Below are 19,127 nucleotides of genomic sequence, written 5' to 3'. Positions count from 1 at the left end.
CGGACAGCGGCGCTACGGCCTACTCTTATATTGAATTCCAAGTGTCAAGGGATCTTTTATGTGCACACCAATGTGTACACTGGACCTTGGTTTTCCATCCCATCCCAATGACTAGACAGCAGTCCTTGCCAGGCCCTTCGTCCTGCAATTGGCGTCAGTCATTACCACGTTTTTATTAAATATAGAATGAATAAAAACAAGGGATTGCACAGACTATTTCTATTTTTCTCGTTTTCCCTTATTTAGTGACATTCAATTACTTTTTTGAATTATTAGATATCCTCTCACAGCCTCTCATAAGAACTTTTGGTTTTTGAAGGAATTATTAGTGAGCAGAAATTTGTCTGTGTATCTGTTATCACTCATCACTTCAGTGAGTTGTATAGAAGGATAACTTGTGTTTTCCTTTTGCGTTCATCACTTCCCTTACTTGAAATCTTCATAACACATCTATCGTAGCAATGATCTCTGTGTTAAAATTATATTTGGAACGTGTTAAACCAGTTCTATCACATATGTGATAATTGAAAACAAATCATTGACATTACATGAGCAAAGGACTTATTATTGTAGAATTTCATCAAACAAATGGAATAACTTATGTCCACTTAATGTATAATCATAAAATAAATGGACTTACCCAAAAGTTCTGACGAGAATGAGATCAAATTCGAATTTAATCTAAATCCAAGTCAATATATGTATGTTTTAAAAGATAATTTATATTTGCGAAAATCATTTTTATCATTTTATATACACATAAATCGAATCTTATTTTACACAAAACTCATATCTTAAAGGATTATTGCCAGATATTAAGATTATGTTTGACGATGCAATTTGTCACAGAGACGACAAACTGACACTATGAATTGCCGAAGCCCCAAATATAGCATGTTGAAACATGGTATTTTTAGCTTATTCATCCTAATTCTACTGGAAGACAATTCTCACAAGTGATTTATCAATGTGTACTAAGCTACATGTAGTATTAGATATAGCCTGGCTTAGAGATAACAATTTGAAACCAAACTGACAGAATAAGAAACAAATTATAGTCATTTTAATTTTACTGTGTGGTCTGAAATCAATATTGAATTAACTCAAGGTTATCAATTTTTGCAGTTTCCCTTAATGCCACCATTCTATTTAGAACTTAAAAAAAAAAATTCATTCCATCTCTGATGATACCAGATATGCATGCATTGATATCATATAGGAGAAAATTGGACACTTCTCAGCTAGGTTGACCCCCTGGGCTCCTGCTCTAATACTAAGGCTGTGTTCACACTCATATAACTTTCAAACACCAGCAACATACATGTATAGACAAATAATTTGGAAATTTATTGTCTACAGAGTTATTTAAGATTTTACGCTTTCTTGGCAAAGCTGACATGAGAATGGAATTTTATAGCACCAACTTACAAAATGTTTTAATTATGTTCGTGTTCAAGCTCAATTCATTGTTTATATATATGGGGAATAAAACAAAAGCTAACCTGAAGTATTATAATCCGAACCTTTCTGTTATAGCATTGAGAAAATGGATTTGCATTATTTCCTGAACTATTTTTATGTAATCACATCCTCTTAAGCCAAGGATTCTGTTTTGTCTACCTATTGGAACCATATATCTTTAAAGCCCCACCATGTCAGAATAAAGGTTAAATCAAAGTATACTGACATCTAGGGGTCCTTAAAGTTAAAATTGGTTTCTACACATTTCACATGGCCATGTATCTCAGATAAACAAAATACCGGTAATACTAATTCTATCTTATTCGCACAAGCCAGTCCATTCTTCATGGAGGTTCTTTAATTAATGCCTAGATGTACTTTTGACTTTTGAGATATATGTGAATTGTGAACAATATGGCTTGTTGTTTCTTTAAAACCTGTATCATCAGAATTTACCCTCTTTGTACTGAATTATAAGAGGACAGAGCAGAACAGATCATTGGACAGTTATTGTACTTCAATTCTATCAATAAAATATCTAGTGTTCCTGTTACACCTATGTGACCTAAGAAAATGTAATTGCCAATATGATCAATCAAACCTAAGCTACACCAATCTGAGTAAATAAACTAGTAAATGTTTTTTTCTAGTATGACGTAAATCGTAAATTGAAGTGTAATATACACCTGATTGACTTGATATACTGAGACCTTCTAAATATTTTGATTATTCCTGCAAAAAAGATTAAATGTTGGACATGTTAGAGAATTCCACCACAAGGATAATTTGTCTTTAAAAAAAAATCCTATGGCTTTTGTGTCTTATGCATTTGTAAAGTATATAATCTAAAATCTACATCATGAGAAAATCTAGAATAGTTAGAAGCGGAGTAATCATACACAGAAAAACCCTATGGTTGAAATCAACGATTTTGGCTGGCATGGGTGAAATATAATCTAATCTACAGCCTTAACAAATAGAAACTAAATTAAATTTTAACACACAGGTTGCATATAGACTGACTTTATTCAAATGGAAATATAGAACAATATAACAATATTGATTAAGAACTTAGATTTTGCTTTCATTTTTAATATGCTCAGTAATAATAATGTGCATTAATATGATTGTGCTAACTCCATCCATATTACAAGCTTTAAGTGCAAGGAAGCTAATAGGCAATCCTGATTATAAGTCACAAACAAATGAACTTTTTGTGTTTGTGAACTCTGTATCTCAAATGGTAAGTTGTTCCAAAGATGTGGTTTGCAGACACTGAATGCTTTTATCACTATAAGATTTCAGTTTACATTGCAGCACTAGCAAAACCAATGGGGGTTTATTTTGTGAGCAAAGTGGTCGGTCTAGTTGATATGAATGAATGTGGTCTGTGAGGTAAGGTGGGGAAAGATCACGTTGGGAATCCAACGTTAGAACCTTGAAGATTAGCTGGGCTTCTAGCGGAAACCAATGTTATATGGTTTTAAGGTTGGAGTTATGTGAGAATAATTTTGTGTTCTTGTTACTATTCTGGTGGTGGCTTTGAATTTTTGTTGAGTTTTGCGGCAATACTATATACCGGAAAACACTGGAAAACAACCGGAAAACACCATGCTATACTGAATACCGGAAAACACTGAAAAAAACTCTAAATACCGGAAAACACCACTACCAGTTTATAAATCTCTGTTGTACTCTAAGTCCGCCAATTTCATGCTATTCCCACGTGCCTACTTTATAATGGTAATTGTTTGTCATGATTATCAAGTCATTTGTACAACTGAACAATGGAATTTGTTATACGAGTTACATATTGCTGTTTTGTAAAAATCAAACTTTCATTCTTTCTTCACAGCTTGGCTTTTAGTTTATATACTGAAACCAAATTTAATCAAATCTTTTAATTAGATTTTTATTTCAATACAATTAGCAAAGATAGTCGGTTTACTGATTTTAATCTTATTCTTTCTCAAATCCTCTACCTGTTGTGATTGAAAAATTGGTTATCAAAATTTCTCAACGATAACTTAAATCTTATGATGTAAAATTTAAGAAATCCATATCGTAAGAACTTTCATTTTTCAGATAAATCTAAGAGGGCATTTCCCTTTATACTCATATATCAAAGCAAATAAAGTCAAAAGGTTAATTTTTATTGATTTTTCAAAATCAAGAATGGCTTCCTCATTCCCTATGGATGCATCCGAATGGTTTGTCTTAACCGATCAACCAATGATGCACGGCCTTTATGTAATATTAAAGAATTTATTACTTGATTAGTGAAACACATTTATGATCCGACAACATGCATTCACATACACATAAAGTCTATTTATAACCCAGTTTTCTATGGTCTTAGTTAGAGTTCACCTTCTTAAACACACATTATCTTCTTATACGATTTAGTATGACGCAGGAAACAGTACAGGAACTATATTGATCTTGTATTAACCCCTTCTATGATGTAATTTGACGAAGAAAAAAAGAACTACCTCAGGTGAAAAAAAAATCACGTAATCAATAAGTAGATGAATCACACAAAATTCACATTCTGACTAACTAGATTGATTTTACAGGTCGATGTCAAAAAATCTTCTGGAAATAGATTTTCAGATTATTTGACATAATATTTCTAGGTTGGTTTGACATTGGTTGTCATGCTATTTATAACACTTTTATATGTAGAGCAACAGATTTATTGTTTATCCATGTCCTACATCAGATCTTTAATTGACATACATGTACCTTTTTCTTTTGATCTACATTACATATATCCCATTATTTAATAAGCTTTTCATGAAAAAATAATCTTTAGAATCGTCAAGACATATGAAAAGATACAGCATGCTGTCAATGATGAAGAATATTTTGGCTTTAAATACAGTAGAATCTGTATTAAGCAGCCACTCAAGGGAATTTTCATGAGTGACCGCTTAATAAAATCTGAGTGTTTGTTAGTGCTGACATCAAGTAAATTTTACACTTGGATGCACTGGGAGCAAACATCGATACTTGCATCAGTAAATTTTCCTGTCTCTGAAACTTTCTTGGGATGAAAATTATTTGACACAAATCTCTCATATATCTTCTGTCATTTTGTACAAACATTGATACTACTGTCTACCATTGTGATGTATTTGATATTATTTATCCATTTTTGTGAAGAAAATCCATGAATTAATTTTATTTTATTTTCTCAAAAAGCACATGTCCAAAAAACATTGCTGAATTTGTCACCGATTTTTAGGGGGTGTAACTCTGTATGTAATATAGGAGGCGCTAAAACTTCTGTTTAGCAACAAAGTGGCAATGGAAAATAGATACTAAATGATCGTGACAAAACTCGGCTTTGGCGGTACTATTAGTTTATTCAATCAGTATCTAATAATGTTTCATTACGTGTGAAAACAATGATCAGGGTTTGTCATTTAATAAAACAAAAGATTAATTAACAGGTAATCCCAGGTTTATTGTTATTCTCACGGTTCGTTTTACCTGATCGGTGGGGGAATAGATAATTAACTATTAATCACGGGATTAGCGGAGGTGCTACGAAGTACGACAAGATGGTATCATTCAACAATGGCCGTTGAATAAGCGCTATTGTGCTAAATTCATTTGTAAAATAGTGACCGCTGGCTGCGTTAGAGGAGTGGCCGTTGATTAAAGAGATGAAACAATAGAATTTCTACGGGGGGAATTTATCGTGACCGCTTCCAAGGAGATGTCGCTGAATAGGAGTGGCTGCTCGTAAATATTCTACTGTACTTGTCTTGTATGCAGAGCACATCTAATTTTGATGTTTTGGGTTTTAAAACGGTAAATATATATATTCCAATTTGCATCAGTCCAAAAATGCAGATGTTTTCTTTTAGTTTTTGAAATTTTTGATATTTATTAATAGTTAAAACAAATTCAAAACCTTGGTTTTTCGTCCCATCCAAACAACTAGACAGCTGTCCTTGTCAGGCCCTGCATCCTACATCACTAACAAGGGAGAACCACGCCGAAAAATCTGGATGAACTTTCTCAGCCAATGCAGGGATTGAACACCCGACCTCCAGGCTAGCGAGCCAGTGTCTTACCCACCGTGATCCCCAAAGGTTTATGAAAAACGTTATCTCAATCCAACAAGTAACAATGAGTTTTCATTATTTCAAATACAAGGTGAAGGCAATTTTTCCTCTCAACCAATCATAAGACACAAGAGAATATATTTTGTACTGACTTAATTCACTGTAACCTGGATATCATTTAATCTTGTGTATCTAGCACTAATTTCTTTCTCATTCGTTTAATATCAAATCTTCGTTTAAAAATTTGTAAAAATCATTTAAAATCACCCAAAATCATCTAATTTGTCCAGTTTGAAGCTGATTGATAAATTTTGATAATGAGTGTCCAATTTACAAGTATTTAATTTCCAGGTCACTGTTTAAAAATTAAACATTATACATCAATTAAACAATTGGGTTATTAATTATTTAATTAATTAAATGCTTGTAAATTGGAAACTTATTATCAAAATTGAATGGTCAGCTTTAAACTGGACGCAAGTACAAATAAGATGATTGTTGGTGATTTTAAAATATTTTTACGAATTTTTAAACAAAGATTTGATATTGAATGAATGTGAAAAAAATAGGTGCTAAATACACAAGATTAAATGATACCCGGGTTACAGTGTTATATTCTTCAAGGATAAGTTGGAAACAAGTTCAACAGGAGTGATCAAGATTATATTTTTTGTTCTTGATGTGGTTAGATTTTTGAATAACAATTGTTTTATTAATAAAACAATTTTTTTTATTAATAAAACAATTTTTTTTATTAATAAAACAATTTTTTATTAATAAAACAATTTTTTATTAATAAAACAATTTTTTATTATAAATAAAACAATATTTAAATGTAAAACAATATTCAGATTTTTGAATAACCATCTTTTCAGTAAAACAATGTTTAGATTTGTGATCCATACAGCAGGTTTCCCCTTTAAGGGTATAGTTTGAAATGCCTGTATGTGTCACACTTTATTAAATGAACACCTGCAGTATTGTTACCTATATTATATATAGAGTTTATAACCTATAGTTTTTATCTAACATACATATATTTAAACTTTCATTTTCTATACATTACATCAGATCTGTGTTGATTTATAATTTCATAATTTTCAATTTAAAAATAAGTCATGTTATTCTCAAAATAGTGCAATAAATAAAATTGCAGAGAAAGTGTATAACTATTTAATTTGTAAGTTTAATGCAGATTTTTTAAAAGGTTTCTTTTATCTTTTTATTATTATTATTCAGGTATAAAATCCAACTGTGAGATCAATCCCATAATCCTATATGTACCTGATGTTGTGGGGTTTCTCTGGTTTCTTAGCACTTCCAAACTACACGTCTGTATCAAGGGGATAGAGTAAGGCCAATTCAGAAAGGGTAGATTCAGCTTTAAACAATACCCTTCTAGATCAAAATGATCACATTTTTAGTAAATAGTTTGTTATTTTTTGGATGAGACACTTTTATTTTTAATACGAGCAGTAAAAAAGGACACTTTAATTTTTTTGTGGGCCTGAGAGGGGAGAGGGCAATGTGTGCTAACTGCTAGGTGTGCATGAAAGGTAAATAATGGAATAAACATTAGAACAATAAAACTCATTTCTACATAATGAATATCCCCTTTTATCAAATAACCAACACATAAGGAATACTGCATTTATTTAAATAACCACATCAGAAGGTTGTTGCATACAAAATTCAACATTTCAAATATTGTGAAATAATGTCTATATTTAAAATATAAGGTGTTTTAACCCATGATAAATGAGGTAACATAGATATCTTATCAATGTCTGCAAATATTTTAATGATGATCAAGTTACAGACAAAGTTACGTTCAAAGTCATACAACCACAAGAATCAATAACTGATATATGCCTGATTTAGAGAGACAATTTGCAATGGCTAGACAGATTGGACCGAATCCAAAATAACCCGTCTACAAATAAGTATTCTCACATAAGTCTCATCAGCAATTCCATTTATCAAATAGGTTAATTCATGATAAATATCATTAAGTCTGTTATAAGGAAGTCTTAGTTGGGAACTTGGAGAGTATATATGGAAGATATGATTTGCTGTGTCGCAAACTTTCTCGAAGCACCAGACATGAGGTTATTCAAATATTAATTGGTTAATTTAGTACTAATGAAACAAGCTGTTTATAAACTGTGTTCTCACAAGCTAATTTTAGCATCAAATGATTGTAAATTGCAAATAAATAAATTAGCAGTTTTTCAAAAAACAGTCTTCAAATTTGTAAAATCACAGGCTTCTATGCTAGAAAGCATTCCTTAGTACACTGTGTACAAAATATAAACCAAGGCATGCTATATATAGTTGTATATTTATCTGTTTAGTTTTTGATTGTTTAATTTTTGTTAATGAAGTTGATTCTTTTAAACTTCGTTTTTATTTTTGAACTCTACTTGGTGTAGGTGTTCATCAGGTAATACCTCGACTGAGTTCAATATTGAGATTAGCCGGTTGATTTGTTGGATATAAACCTTTGAATAATAGCGCCTAACAGGCAGCTGTGTTTAATTATGTTCTCCTGATTTTGATTGTTTCTGTGTGTTTGAAGTATATGTTTGTGATATGCGCTTAGAAACACTTCACGTGTAATGAAGCGCTATATAAATCGAACAATAATAATAATAATAATAATACGTGTATTATATAATATGTGTCTGAATATGAGTACATCAAGTATATTAATATAGAATATTATAAGGTTTGTAGAAGGATATTGTGTTCTGATAACTGTGTTCTACATCTACAGATGTCACCATCTATTTGTCTCTACCTGTTTATTATTAAAAAAAACATGCTGTTTGATTACACAGAACACAATAAAAAGGGGAGATTTAAGTCTGTAAATCAAATGTTAAAATGTAATAAAACAGCTTATTTTTCTTTGTCAGAAAATTTCAAATCAAAATATTGAGCTGAGTCGAATTGACCCCCAGGGTTACATAACTCATTTTGGGAATTTCACACTTCAATTGTATAAGTGATTTGATAATCGTGACTATAACATACCACTTTACGTTTAGATATGGTAATCCAGGCATTTACTGCACGGAATATAATTTGAGGGCTTATGGAAACTGAACATTTATTATACTTATTTGAAAAAGTTTCACAGAGGTTCAGATCTGGCTTTTTTCATGTTTCTGACCATTTTGCAACAAGTAAAAGACACAACCAATGGACTCAGAATTAAGACAGAATATTTAATCATTTATTAGGCTACATGCAGACAGAATATCATTATAAACAAGCCAACAGTGAGGCTTATGTCCCCCGCTGAAATCCCAAAATAAACAGATGACACATATTAATTAATTGCACGTTTATCTTTTTCAAAAGTATTGAGAAATCAAACTGATTATCAACTATACTCTAAGTTTCATCACTCTCTCTCAGACAGAATCAAGTCAAAGAAATTGCTTAGCTCTGCTTTAGCGGGAAATGTTAATCATTGAACTTAGTCAAGTCATTCACCTAATGAACATCAATCAACATCAAGTTTAAACATTGTACCTCAATTAAAAGCAGAGTTGTTATGTTCCAAAGTCTTGACCGATCAAATTGCTTATCGATCCTTAGCCTAAGCAGAAAATTCTCATAAAACTTAGTCATGATAATAATGAATCTATACTCAGAGTTTCATCGCTCTCACTTAATTATAACTAAAGTTATGCCCAAAAGCATCAGCCAATCAAATTGCTTATCTCTGCCTACCGTAAGCAGACAATGGTTATCATCGAACTCCATCAAGGCATTCACTACACCAACTTTGAACATTCTACCACAATTAGAAGGAGAGTTATCATGTTTCAAGTCTCAACCAATCAAATTGCTTATCGCTCTGCTTACTCTCAACAGAAAATGTTCATTATCAAACTTAGTCAAGGTATTGATGTAATGAAACTATACATCAAGTTTCATCACTCTCACTGACTTAATTAGAACTAAAGTTACCGTGTCCCAAAGCATCAACCAATCAAATTGCTTTTCTCTGCTTACCCTAAGCAGAAAATGCTTATCTTCGAACTCCATCAAGGCATCGACCTAATAAACACCTACCGGTACACCAAGTTTGAACATTCCAGCTCAATTAGAAGGAGAGTTATTGTGTCCCAAAGAGTGTGACGGACAGACAGACGGACGGACGGATGAACCCATTTTAATAGTCCCCTGCTTTCATTGAAAGGCGGGGGACAAAAAACAGGAGATAATAAGTACAGAGACAGGTTTATGCATTTGTTTGATTTATTTCATGTGAAAAATTTATTGCTATCTATTCCAGAGATAATGCTAATCAATAATCTAGAACGGATTAGTAAAAATTAAGATTTTCAAAATAAATTTGCTATTCAACGACAAAAGCAAAAATCTAAACCTAGTTGATTGTTTCCTTTATTACGTCAGGTTTTCAGTAATTGAATTGTTGTTGTACAAAAGCTTACAGAATTTATAAAGACATGTATTTATATATGTACAGGATGTAGGATGAATTGCTGAAGCTGTTGCATTGTTATTTCTGTTTAATTACTACGTCATGTCAGTGTTTATTTTAGCAATAGCACAAATTGGTTTGAATCAATCGAATGTTTACAAAAAGGCAAACTTCCTGTCACTTTCAATGTTTTATTAATATGTATCTTATATTAAGATATTGAGAATTGTGTCTAATGCATGTAGTCTTATGGAAAACGTCATTTAAAGCTATTTCTTCAAATTGTCAATTGATGTAGTTTTTGATTTACATGATTAATACCATCTGGTATGGTTCCTTTAAGTTATTTGAATAAAAATAAGGAATTTCAAAAGTTTGCATAAATTATGATATATGAATCTTGTTAATATTCAGGCCACTTTCCCCTTATTATACATTCAATATAGATTTCAATATATTGGTCCCGAATGACATAGTTTTGTTTAGTTTTCCAATTTTCATTTTATCTGTTATAAAAAATTGTACTGTGTGCACGCATTGCTTGGTTGTTAGATTTATAATTGGGATAATATCTTCAGATTTGTCTTGATAAATTTTCAAACAATGTTTTCGTCATTGTAAGGGCCATGTCCCTGAAGTTAAAGGGGACCATGTATCTAATGCTTAAGTGACTCCTGTCCCAAGAGGCTCTAATGCCTGTTTACCATAACTTACTCTTAAAGGAGCCAAGTCTTTAACTCAATATCATCCACAGTCTTCGACCTTGCAAAATCGACTTACTGGTCAATATTTGAGACAAAATGAAAAGTTTACCAGCGGATGCCAGTCAAGATATGCCCACATATTGCAAGAGATGGATAGAGAACAAGCTAAACAAAAAGCGACTTTTCATACAATCAGAACTATAATCCAGGATGTTATGGTCTGAAATGTGCGACAACTGAAAGGGGCTGAGATATTTGGGATATAAAGATATATTTTAAGTTTCATCAAAATCGGATAAAAATTGTGACTTTTAGAGGGTCCACATGGTATCACATACTTTTACACCATTTGTGTACACCATGTACTACAAGGAGTGGCAGTTTCGGTCCAATTTAACAAAATTCAAACTCAATCGTCATTAAAGTGTAACGGCAATACTTCTAAGCGTTTTTTAAAATCGGATAAAAATCGTGACCTATAGAGGTTCCACAAGCTAAAAACGTGATTTTCTGTACAATCAGGGGTCATAACCCAGGAAGTTACGGTCTGATATACGCAAATATAGAACGGAACTAAGATCTTTGGATTCTAATCATACATTTTAAGTTTCATCAAAATCGGATAAAAATTGTAACTTCTAGAGTGTCCACAACCTTGCTATTACATACTTTTACACTATTTACAGGAGAGTCCATTTTGTCCCAACTGTTCAGGTCAGATTTTTACGACATTCGCGCACAACCAAGATCTTTGGGTTATAAATATGCATTTCAAGTTTCATCAAAATCAAGATGGAAATTGTGACCTCTACAGTGTAGAGGCTAAAAGCGTGACTTTTCGAACAATCAGGGGCCATAAATCCATGAAGTTATCGTCCGATACATGCCAATATTGAAAGGAACCAAGATCTTTGGGAGATAGACCTATAGTACAAGTTTCGTCAAAATCGGATAAAAATTTTGACCTGTAGTGTGTCTGGATGGACAGGGGTATCGGCATAATATGTCCACATGAAAATGTGGGTGTATAAAAATTGGCACACATCAGAATGCTTTCAAACACCAGTTGTATGAAGCGACTCAATGAACGAGGTTAAACATATCCCATGTAGAAGTATATTACCGGTGTAAACTGGCATAACCAGATGCATAACTGATTAGAGTAAAAACAGAAACGACTGAATATAAATCAGTTTATATGCATTCAAATTACATTAATGCATTGCGACCCATTTGTGTCCATTTCTAGGAGCTAAAGAATAGTGATTTAGCTCCTTTAAGGGAATTCCCACATTGTTTGTCACTGTGAGTGATTGATTACCTTATATGTATTTATATTGTCAAGAAATGAAGATAATTATGATTATTTAATCATTATTCAAGACAATAAAATACAGCCATTGGAAGGTGAAGTAAAACTATGTAATTTGACACTAATAGTCTAAAATTTCTTTAAGCTGGACAGAATGCAAAGCTTAGGACAATAATAATAGGCAATTTTAAATAAAAGTACATGTATCCTGGTTCCCCCGAAGAATTATAAGATATATCATGAGATCAAAAGTATCATTATGTTATAAATGTCCACTTACTTGATGTTGTTGGCGAGACACAGTTGACAGTAGATGGAAGAGATGTGGTGTTAGAATCAACATAACTTGACACAGGACTATTGTTCGATTCCCCAGAATACTTGCTATTTTCACAATATTCACTGCTCCAAACAACTGAAATATTAATGAAAGTTACAGTAGTTGATTATTTGGATCTCTATGGAATACAAAGTGTCAAATTACAATACTTGTCAAGTTTTACAAACAAAATTAAATTAATTTTACATTGAATACAGGCCAAGGCTCTTAATTTTCAATTCTAACTGTTAGTCAGAAACCAAATGCTAGACAATCTGAACTAAAATCCACTACAGTAAGTGAAGCTACCTATAAGGGAAAAGGGATCCGATCTAAGCACTCGTACAAGAGGTTTCGAAAAGAGTAAGCATACATGTACCTTGTCTCATGCACAACACTCACAACCACTATTCAAATTGCAGTGAATCATATGAATATTGGTTGACAGGCTACATAACATGAGACAGAGAAATGGTGTTTAATGTCCACTCAACACAAGCTAGGTCATTTCAGTACTAACATATGGTACAATTTTATTTTAATAATCCACTCTTTAGTAGTGGGAAGAAACTGAGGGACAAGAAAAAAAAACATGAGGTTAGACAGCCTACACTAAACCTTATCATGTACAAGTGTTGGATCAAAACCATGTCATTTGACTCAATGACAGGCCTTATGATCTAAAGCGACACATGTTTGACCATTCAGCCTTCAAATCCCCTGCAGCATTTTAGTTGTCCGTGCAGTCGATAAAGACTGTCACACTGTGAATCTTTAAAGTATACACAAAGTAAAATAATAAGAGACAACCATATGGATAACATTTACTAGGTTTATTAACTGTAACATTTCAATGAGGATACTCTCACCGTTGCTTTATAACAGTGAGAGTGTCCTCATTGAAACGTTGCAGTTAATAAACCTAGTGAATGTTATCCATGAAGCTGTCTCTTATTATATCGCTTTCACTAAATACCTTTTAAACATATATATAGGAAATTATCATTTGCTTATTGACAAGATTCTCGACATAATCAAAGGCAATAACTCCAGAAGTAATTATCAGGAACTGTTAATAGAGGTAATAATTGACACAGGAAACTTAAAGACTTTCATGGTTAAAGTTTTCACAAAGTTTCTGTTTATTGTTTAAAGAAGGGCATTATGGAGGACTTCTGCAACATTTATTTACACTTAAGACATAATGATGTCAAAACTGTTTTACGCTGAATGACTCAACAAATAAAGTTGGTCTGAATTTTTCTTCATTAACTAATGATGGGCAATATGTCAAAACTGTTTTATGCTAAATGTCTCAACAAATAAAGTTGGTCTGAATTTTTCTACATTAACTAATGATGGGCAATATGTGGGTCATGTGATACTGGGACCAGGACCACCTTAAACTAGTGCTCTTTAGACTGTCTGGATCACATAAATAGCTGGGCCACCCTCAAAAACCAGTACTGTTGTGTGACCAATCTTATTTTAAGCAGCCTTATTTTATTGCTATTTAGTCTAATGAAGATGTTGATGGCATATCTATGGTTGAAGGCACAGACTCACACCTTTCAATCTTTCAATTTAAAAGAAATTAAAGAGCAAATGGTATCTCTATTGTAGAAAATATTTGATTGGCTCAATGTAAATATCTTATTGAGTACTAGCCAATCCAAAGTCTTGTATGAAATGTGATGTCATGTGAAAGCACAGATTGATGATGTAGTCATCAAGATACATTTATTAATAAAATAATTTTATTTGTAATCTTAATACAGTCTAATCATTCTGATGTCAGAAAAATTTCTGCAGCATCATCCATCAATATTTCAGTTTATTTTGCAACCATTGCGTTAAAAAACATAGTTTTTTACGTGACTGTGACCTGTTCAGTTTGAAGCTGTTTAGACAACAGAAGTTTTAGACAGTATGGGACTATCCAGGGACATAGCGGTATAAATTATATTACTTTCATCTAATTTTTTCAAGGAACCACAGTAGTCAATAAGTGCTACAGAGTTAATGATGTCAAAACTGTTGTAATGAAATGACTCAGCATATTAAAGATGGTCAGAAATTCTACTTGTTAAAGTTAAAGTGCATTACTGACTAACGTGTTATCTTTCCATTCCATACAATCTGATTTGTCAAGAAGTTAATGTGATCAGAAGTTCATACTTCAAAAAAAAAAAAATATGCCTCTTGTTAATTAATTTTGTACAAAAAATAAAACAAATCAAAATTAACATCTAAACGTAATCAGATTAGTCCAGTATTTATATCTTGAAATGTGTCAGTTTCAAAATACCTACCAAAATAACTGCTATATTATCTACATACCAGTATATTCAATCTCTAGTGAATATTAAGCACAAAAATAGTTTGCAATTCATAGGTTTTCTATCAGTTGTAACAAGGAAATGATGTTACCTTGAGTACCGGGTGAACTTCTATCGCTGCTTGTAGCAGGCTGTGTCTCAACTACAGGACGCCTCACCATCATGGCTTCATTTCTTATTGAGTTATCTAATGATGGTCGTCTGGTCACCACTTCTAACGGCTCCATTGCAGAAACTTTAACAAGCATTTGTTCACCGAGTCCTCCATGACTTTGACTCTGTTTTATTATGGATTCTGCCAGGGCCAAGCTATGTCTATCATAAGTTCTTTTCATCAAGAGAGCATCAGTGTTTGCAAATGATCGTTCCACCATAATTTTACCGTCAAGTATGTCTTGCGCATCTGCTTCAGTACAGAATCTCTCATTGGACAATCGTCTGTTTAAGTTTTTTTCTGATGTGTGACTATCTACTGGAGAACGTTTTGATACAAAATGTTCCTCGAGTTCGGGACTATACAGGTCTGATCTACGACCAGAAAACGATTCTGAGGCATGTGACTGACTGTCTGTTGAATGTCGTCTATCTACCATTGGTTCTCCAATCAGCTGATCAGATGCTGCTTGAGCAATGGCCTCTCTACGCTGTGAACGTGGTGAACGCTGTCCTCCATTATTATGATGACTAGGTGATCTCATTTCTAATTTTATGGGTCTTGGGGAATGGCCACCCCGTGATTCCATTCTACTTGTACTTTCTTTCCGAATGCCTGAAATGAACAGAAGCGAGACGTCAAACTCCATCTTACACAAAACATATTTATATTAAATGTTATTTATTCAAAATGACAGGAATTAATATATGAACCTGCTTGCCCTTCAGATGACCTTGTTATATAAATCAATGTTCACATGGTGTAACTTCACAAATAAAACATGGTGGGTTAACGTACATAACAAAATCAATATGTCATATTTTGTTATTAATAAATAACCTCACCTATATTTTCAATGAGTTATGACTCGTTAACAGAAATGAAAGGAATAATATTTTATTAGCAATGGTTATTTTTTATGACAAAAATATTGCATGACAATAATTAGTGATGGCATATCAAACTGAATTACCGATAAAAGTATTAGCATATGATCAATATTGATGGTTTAACACTTATCAGAAAAAATATCAAAATATGTGACTTGTATTGTCATTGTGACCTTACAAAGAATTCTAATCTAAAATTGGTTTCTGATTTATTATTTTTTCATCAGAAATCTAATGCAAGTTCCATCAAACATACATGATAGTTTCCAATCATCTCATAATACAATATAGATACATGTATGAAAAGACAACAAATTGTTATGAAAAACGGTCTAATCTATACTCTGAAAAAAAAAATCGAAAACCCTTTCGATTTTAATAAATATGAAATGACACAAAAACCTTTTATGGTTAGTGTTTATTTAAAGAGGTGTACTTCAATATAATTTGATCTACCGTCCATATACAGTATTGATTATAAACTACTACTACAGAAGGATATACAGACTTTAACCCAGGGTTCAAATAAAATCAAAACTAGGTTCAAAATCCGGGATTCATACCGAGAGTACATTCATATACAGTTGCGATGTTGCGTAACGTATAAACATTTCGTGCCTTATATATTTTGCAGTATGGTACTTGAGTGGCATAGCGAAAGTTTGCATTTGCGTCCCTTACCCAGTACCCTCCTCCGCCAACAACACATTACACATCAAACAGTTAGATCAAATGCTGGTGCTGGGTTTTTGTGGAACATAAAATGGTGTCATCTTGTATCCTACAGTCCTAATCGAAAAAATACTTTTTTTCAATGCAGTAGATCGTATTTTTACTATTCTTGCTATGGAAGATACTAAAGTCTTTGTGTTCTATAAAATTCAAAGCAAAAATAATAATTATGCTATCTTTTTAGATTCCCATTATAAGTCTGTTCATATACATGTAATGAACAATGCTTGATAGCCACTGCTTTTCCCTTTATATATATTTCACTGTGCAGATTGGTGGTTTAAGAGTTTTTAGAATTAAAGTAAGAGCAGGTGCAGAAGACTGATGAATAGTTTGACTAGTAAAATTACATGCACAACATCTTCTCAAAAATCAATAAACATGTACTTGTTATAAAGAGAGCCGCTGTGTTGGCCAATCTATTAATGCTTATTTGACTATATCTTACAATAGAAAACTCATTCATTAGCCGACACTGCAGTACTTACATGTAGGTCACCTTCACACTAAGTTATAATTCACTTTTCCATTGACATGGAAAAAAACCTTTTTCATTAATATGACTTTGTGGGGACATCCAGAATAATATTTCTCCAGCAACATGCAATAATATACATGTACTAGATACATTCTTATATCACTTAATGTTTTTTCGTAAATTAAAAGATAGCCACGGAAAGGGTGGAATACGCCCAAAGAACAGCCTTGTCCCCAAAGAAAAAAATGTAGCTTTTCGGAAAAGGGTGCATACCTCTGGAATATCGTAATCATTCGTTCTTTCATGACCTCAATACTTCACACCGAATTTGAAAAAAATATGTAGGCTCTATCTTGTTAATAAGGTTTTTGGAAAAAGGAGCATAACTCTGGGAAAGAGGGGGCAGAATAGAAAGTTGAATATCGCGAAACAACATTCAATTAAATCAATACAAACAAGTTTCATGAAATTCCGAACCGAAGACGACTTCAACTTTAATATATTTTACTAAAATGAAGAGCCAACTCTAAACTCTAAAAATATCCATCTAATTATCCTAAATAGATATAGACATTAGAAAAATTCCATAAAACCTGCGACCTCTGTCATGCTAACTAACAAAAATTCAAGGTTCCTGAAAGTTACAGCAAAATCTGATAAAAACTGTAACCTCCTGAGTGTTGAAAAGAAAGTGTGGACAGTTCGGCAAAAAGGGGCATAATTCTAAATATATTAATCCGATTTTCACGAAACCATTAGGGGATCCTTGTTTTATCATAATACAAGCTTCCTGAATGTTTCTGAACAATCTGATGGAAACTCTGGCCTCTATTGTGCTGACAAGAAAGCGTGGAAAGACCGACGTACGGATATTCATGTATATGTACATGTATGTACGTCTATATGCTACATACCTACCTGTTCAATACTCATTGCAACAGGAATTTTACCTCTCTTTTATGTCACAACAGTCTGTGTTGTGACGTATAGTCCACCCAATAATACATATATCTAGGAACCCATCCACATGAATTATGTAACAATTTACAATAGTGATAATAGTTTGCACTAAGCTGAACTTAAAAATTCTAGTAAAACACATACATATTTTATATCTTGAAAGTTAAACTTAAATGGGCCTTAATGCCCTACTTTTCCTTGCCATACTCTCCTAGCTACACTACTGACATGAGAAAACCAGGGCCACAGAGACCTCCTAGTAAGTTAACCCTACTTAACAAGCCACTGTGGAACCTTGCCACATGTACAGCTACATGTAAATGTACCGCTAAGCAGATACCCTCTTTGATCGGCGTCATAAATATGATTAAAATTTGTCAAATTCATTGGAATTTATATACTTTGATTTATCTTGTGGGTTGAGAATCTGACATCATTCCAAATTTTTGTAAATTGCTGAAATTCAATAGGCTTTTTCGTTTCACTAATTTAAATCATGCATATAAATTATTGACGGAAATTGCTGAAATTCAATAGACCTGTTTCACTAATTTAAATGATGCATATAAATTTCATACATATCGGATGATAACTATCATCAATCGAGCATTAACAAGGTTTAACAAGGTGAAACAAGGGCAATAACTCTAGAAGTAATTATTGTAAATTGCTGAAATTCAATAGGCTTTTTCGTTTCACTAATTTAAATCATGCATATAAATTTCACAAAGATCGGGTGATAACTTTTTGCGTTAGAGCATTCACAAGGATCAATAAAGTGAAACAAGGGCCATAACTCTAGACGTAATAAACGGAAATTGCTGAAATTCAATAAGCTTCTCCGTTTCACTAATCTAAATAATGCATATAAATTTCACAAAGATCGAATGATAACTTTTGGCGTTGGAGCGTTCACTAGGTTCAATAAAGTGAAACAAGGGCCATAACTCTAGACGTGATAAATGGAAATTGCTGAAATGCATGTAAATTTCAGAAAGATCGGATGATAACATTTGGAGTTATAACGTTCACAAGGTTCAATAAAGTGAAACAAGGGCCATAACTCTAGACGTAATAAACGGAAATTGCTAAAATTCAATAGGATTCTTTGTCTCACTAATCTAAATAATGCATATAATTTTCAGAAAGATCGAATGATAACTTTTGATGTTAGAGCGTTCACAAGGATCAATTAAGTGAAACAAGGGTCATTTCTCTAGACGTAATAAACGGAAATTGTTGA

General features: G+C 32.6%; 1 protein-coding gene across 2 annotated transcripts in view; it reads right to left on the bottom strand.

Annotated features, from left to right (window-relative positions):
- The window catches only part of LOC126810015 (uncharacterized), a 67,050-nt gene that overhangs the window by 39,684 nt on the left and 8,239 nt on the right, over window positions 1–19,127 (bottom strand). For both annotated transcript variants that reach the window (XM_050534917.1, XM_050534918.2), the window contains exons 2-3: window positions 14,762–15,439; window positions 12,293–12,427 (exon numbers count right to left, since the gene is read on the bottom strand). In XM_050534917.1, coding sequence (XP_050390874.1) covers window positions 12,293–12,427; window positions 14,762–15,439 — 813 coding nt within the window. The remainder of the gene's footprint in view (window positions 1–12,292; window positions 12,428–14,761; window positions 15,440–19,127) is intronic.

This window comes from Patella vulgata, chromosome 2, assembly GCF_932274485.2.
Source record: "Patella vulgata chromosome 2, xgPatVulg1.2, whole genome shotgun sequence".
Classification (NCBI taxonomy): Eukaryota; Metazoa; Mollusca; class Gastropoda; family Patellidae; genus Patella; species Patella vulgata.
Note: the sequence above shows the minus strand (reverse complement) of the source record. Positions and strands in the feature narration are given on the sequence as shown.